At 49.5% G+C, this 5,394-nt stretch overlaps 1 protein-coding gene across 1 annotated transcript; it reads left to right on the forward strand.

The window, feature by feature from the left end:
- Positions 1–2,392: 2,392 nt before the first annotated feature.
- LOC309585858 (inositol 1,4,5-trisphosphate receptor-interacting protein-like 1) lies at positions 2,393–4,921 on the forward strand (the record flags this gene model as incomplete). The annotated part of the gene is made up of 3 exons (XM_082303689.1): positions 2,393–2,675; positions 3,180–3,272; positions 3,627–4,921. 3 exons carry the CDS (start codon positions 2,393–2,395, stop codon positions 4,919–4,921), a joined length of 1,671 nt encoding a protein of 556 aa, XP_082159815.1.
- Positions 4,922–5,394: the final 473 nt, after the last annotated feature.

Here is a 5,394-nt window from a genome sequence, read left to right on the forward strand (position 1 = left end):
TGTCTGTGGCACTGCAGTAATCCCAGTACCCTGACAGGGTGTTGCACAGCTGTGACTGGTTGGAATGTGGTAAACTGGTGATGTGTAAGAGAGCCTGGAAATGAGCTTGCATTTTGCAGCTGTGCTTGCTCTACTGGAAGAGGAAGTTAAACCAGAAAAAAACTGCTCTTGTGGCAATATCAGCATCTGTAAATCTGAATGCTTAATGAAAATCAAGGAAAATGTGCTGAGTGAGGAAGTGGTGCTTTTCCCTTGTTTGTCATTTAATTAATTTTTGGTGGTTTGTTATTTCTCAGAAAAATCTATCTCAGATTCCTCTGTGGAAAAACATGAAGTGTTTATGTGGGAGTGAAGATCCTAGTATTGGATGATTGTCTAGATATGCAAAAGACTTTGCCTGTTTTGTCTCAAAAATGCTTTCTGGAGGCAGTGATCATTGACACTTAAAATGTACCCTAGCTTGAAGATGGATGGGCACTGCTGTCCATGTGTATATGCTGTCGACTGAGTATAAACTTGAAGGCATCTATTACATCTTAGTAATGGGAAAAGCAGCAAATTTCTTACAGACACTTTTTTCCTTTTTTAAGCTAGTGAACTTGAAGGTCAGATTCAACGATATGTTGCATTTTCTGTCATATAATTATCATATCTATAATGTCCTGAAGAGCAGCCTCCAGTCAGTGACATCAACAGTTTACACAGCAGTTGAACTAAGAATAACCTTGGAGAACTGACCCATGTCAACCTCTTATGAGTGTAAACTGTAGTTCACAACAGTTTCTGTTTTTTCATGATCACAGAAGGGCCTCAGTTGGATAAAAGAAGAATTGTGTTCAAAAAATACAAAACTATTCTGCTGAATGTTCACTTTACTGTATCTCAGAAGAGGAGAGGAAACAAAACTGAAAGAGTAATACTTAACAAAGTATTTTTGCTCCCTTATAAAAAGAAGGACAGGACAACATCAAAAACAGCTTCCCTAGAAGAATGCAGGGAAGATACATGATAAGTGGCATCAGCTTGGAAGAGGGATCAAAACTCTTTCTTTGATTGCTTTTACTAATGACATCTGTTTAAGCAAATCCAATTCAGAGCAGTTTCAGAAATCCCAAACTTGTTCTCTTTCTGAGCACTATTTGGAGGGCATGATCTGCCTGACATCAGTGTCTGTCTAGCAGTGGACATCTGTGGTCACTATGCAGGTGCTCGATTCACATCCTGTTTCCTTTTCCTCCCTCCCCATTTCTGCAGTTCCATTTGTAGGTGAGTTCCCCAAAGAAGAGCTGAGGAACATAAGGGATGACTCTTCCATACTCACAGTCCTTTGGAGATAAATACACAGAGATAGCAGAAAGAGTCAGAATTTCCTTTAATAAACCAGTGCAATATCAGACAAGTCAGAGAGATTGGTTAACTCTGTTTAAGGCAGACAATTTTGAAGATGGTGGGAGTGACAGATGTACATCTTTGCTACAAATTTGAAAAATGAGACATTCTACTTTCTGAACAAAATCCTGGCTATCCCAGAATTTTGCACTGTGTTGAACCATAGAGTTTTAAGAGCTGAGAGGTTGTTGAAGACACCAAAATTTTGTAATTAACTTACTGGGCCTCTTTAAGGAGGGTGTTACGTCTTCCTGTGCATCATTCAAGCAGCCTGGATTTCTTTCAGAAAGATTTCTCACTAAATCTGTAACAAAACATTAGCCTATATGACATCCTGCCCCAAAAGTAATAAATATAAATATTATTAATAAAAAATGTCCCCCTCCAAGATTAAATAAAAGCTTACACCTATATACCAAGAGCATCCACGGATCATGTCACACAAATTTATATTTGACAAGGGTTTGTGTGGGAGGGCGCTTGTGCCTGCTTTGTACAGGGAAGCTCTGGGGTTCCCAGGTTCACAACTGATGGGTCTGCACTTTGTGTCTGTTGAGGCTCTGGGTGCCCAGGGCCATGAGCAGTTCCCGGGCTGGGGATGGCGGGTGGGGCTGGCCTGTGATGCGCTCTGGGGCCTGTGACAGCACAGGGGCCGTGTCACAATGGGGGCAGCTATAAAAGGCCCCATTGGTTGACGCTGCCCCCAGTAGAGCCTGGGCAAGCGGTGAGTGCCCACAGGCGGTGGGGAGGCAGGGCTGGGGGAGGGCTGGGGCAGAAGCGCTGGCACCCGGGGCGTGTGTTCTGTCCCTGCGTCCAGGGCCCAGCCCCTGGCGGGAGCGCCTTGCTCAGGCTCGGTGCTTGCTGGGGCAGCGGTGCAGGCCTTGCCTCCTGCCAGCTGCCGGGGCCTCTCCTTCCTGCTGCCACATCCCCGTGGCTCCTGCCCTGCACTGGCTGCCTCCATTCCGGCCCTACTGAACCCCTTCTGTGTGTCCTCTTGCAGACCATGGCTTTATTGTCATTGCTCTTCGTGCTCGTGCAAAGCCTGATCCAGTACCCCCAGCCAGCTGGGGATGGGCTGGATGAGGCCACGCACCGGCGAATGCAGGAGCGTGAGGAGCTGCTCGACCGCGAGATGGCTCGGCTGCTGCAGGAGCTGGAGCAAGGGCCCCCGGAGCAGCAGGACGAGGGCTGGGGAGCCCTGCTCTTTGGTGCCCTGCAGCAGTGGCCATTCTGGGCTCTTGCTGGACTCCTGCTCCTCTTGGGCCTGTGGTTTAGCTGCAGGAGGAGTCCTGAAGCCAGCAAAACCAACAGCAGCGGCAAGGACCAGACCTCCTGCAAGACCTTGGGAGAGGAGAAGGAAAAAGAAAAGGAAGAAGACAGTTTGGATTCCGAGAGAGATGGAGAAAACATTGATGTGACTGTGGAGGCAGATGACAGTGGCAGCGGAAATGAAGGAGAAGGCAGTCCTGTGGCTGCAAATGAAGGAGACGACAATGATGCCAATGAACGAGATGAAGATGTGAAGTTGAAGAAAGACAGTGATGTTAAAAGTGATGATGGCCATGACGCAAGGAAAGATGAAGGCTGGAGTGATGGGAATATGCCAGGAGACAATACTGCTGAAGGAAATGAAGAAGAACCTGGCAATGTTACTGGAGGTGTGGAAGACCTAGATGAAGCAAATGAAGGAGAAAACAAGGATGTGAAGGTGGAGCCAGACAAGGATGCTGGAAAGGAAGAAGAAGGAGATGGAAATGAAGAAAAAACCGATGATGCGTATATGAAAGCAGGCAACGATGACGTACGTGAAGGTGAAGATGGAAAGGAAGAAAAAGCGGATGTGAAAGTGCAGGAAAGCAGTGATGCCAGTGAACAAAGAAGCAGTGATTGGACAGGACAAGAAGACAGCCGTGATGGTGAGAATGCAGTAGACCATTGTGGTTTTGCTGCAACTGAGGAAGAAAAGAAGGACATTGGAAATGAAGAAAGCAATCTTGGAGACAAAGATGAGAAAGCCAGTGCTGCCGATAGGAAGGGAGAAAAGAATGAAAATGGAAATGGAGAGGAACATGGCAATGTTGCTTCAACTGAAGAAGGTGTTGATAAGATAAATGAAGGAGAAAGCAGCAATATGAAGCTGAAGGAAGACAGTCATTCCAGTGAACACAGAGCCACTGATTGGAATGGGAAGGATCAGGAAAACAGGGATGCGAATGTGAAAGGCGAGAAGAATGAAGATGGAAAAGAAGAAGAAGGTGGAAATGTGGCTGCCAGTGAAAAAGAAGGCAGTGGTGCTGCTGGCAAGGACAAAGGCAGCAGTGGTGGAATTGAAGAGGAAGAAGACGCCTGTGACGTTGGGAATAAGCGAGGGATCCTTTTAGTGGATCGCATACAGTGTCCTGTCGAGGACGTGGAGAGAGGTCGCTCAGTGGCAGCTGAGCTGATGGAGAGCTTCACGCGTGTCTTTATTGACAGCGTGAGCAATAGTTTCTACCCGGTGCCTCAAGAAGCCATCGGGGTGGGCAGTGCCTTTGAGGGTTGGAGTCCCCGTGAGCAGGATGTGGTGTACCGCGTGCTGGTCCCACTGAATCCCCCACCGGGACACGCCTTCCACCTGGAGCTGAACAGTGCAGGGCAGATGGCAGCAAGGACCTTCTGCGTCCGTGTGGAGCTGGTGTGCACGTGCGAGAGGGAGCAGCTGGGCGAGAAGCTGTTGTGCTTCCTGCACCACTCGCAGGAGGAGCTGCGGCGGAAGCAGAAGCCCAGCCTCCTAGAGACACTCTGCACCGGCTCCTACCTGGACGTGGAGAAAACCTCCCACTGGTTCTACCAGCTGGTGAGATGCTCGTGGCTGCATTTGCCTCAGTCGTACTCATGGCACTTGGTGTTTCAGCCCTGCAGCCGGTCCTGCCAATTCCGGCTGAGCAAAGGCAAGAAGAGCCTGATGGTGGAGATGCTGTTTGGGGTGCGCCACGGGGACTCCGACATCTTTGTGGTCAGCCAGCCCACAGAGGCCCAGAAAGGCGGCTCCAGCATCTTTGTGAGCAGCCAGCCCGCCGAGGCCGACTCCATCGCAAGCACAGCGTGGCCTGAGACGTACGCTGTGGCAGAGGCAAAATTCTTCCAGCACGTCGCCAGGCAGGTGCCGTGTGAGAGCTTGCACCTGAAATGCCTGCAGCTCTTCACCTGCATCCTGAGGGGCACAGGTTTTTCCAGCTTGACCTGGAAGACTGTGGTCATGCACGTGCTGACCACCGTACCGCTGTCCCAGTGGCGCAGGAGGGAATTTGCGCGGCGGCTGTGGGACATCATGGCATACCTGCGCCGCTGCCTGCAGTTGAAATGCCTGGAGCACTTTGTCCTGGGCAACCAGAGGCTTCCTGAGGAGATCAGCTTGCCGCCGGCAATGCGAACGGTCGAGCCACTCAACCTCTTTGAGCACCTGGCCCGAGATCCGGCCGCCCACGCAGAGGCGATGCGAGCTTACGGTCAGCTGCGATTCCGCCTCTGGATGCTGCTCTCCAACCACTGAGAGGAATTCCCTGCACAGAGCTGTGCTGGGGGGGCTCCCACCCGATGGCAGCCACGTGAGCACTGCATAATTCTTGCTTTTTTCACTGGCAATCCTGAAGCTGCTTTCCTGTTCCTGCGGAAGGAAGATGCTGCGGCACATTAATTCATTGTGCAGACACACATCTCTGCGTGGCCTTGCCCTTCACCTTTCAGCTTACCACGGTGCTGTTGCAATGTTCCTACGTCTACGAGGCAGAAACTGGCTCCACCTGCACATCCTTACAGAAGACTATGAACTGACAGAGGTTGCTTGGCATACCTCCAAGTCCAAAAAACGAGCCTGTTAGGGACTTAATGTAATTCTTCAGTAAGCTGTACTTATTGTAGTTTTTTAAGGATGTAGTTTTTCTTAGTATATGAAAGTACAACAGGTAGTTTTAAGTCACACTACCATGGAAGAATAGGTAGTCCAAGTTTTCATAATGGGAACTG

Source organism: Coloeus monedula (assembly GCF_965178545.1).
Source record: "Coloeus monedula genome assembly, contig: HAP1_SCAFFOLD_692, whole genome shotgun sequence".
Lineage (NCBI taxonomy): Eukaryota > Metazoa > Chordata > Aves > Passeriformes > Corvidae > Coloeus > Coloeus monedula.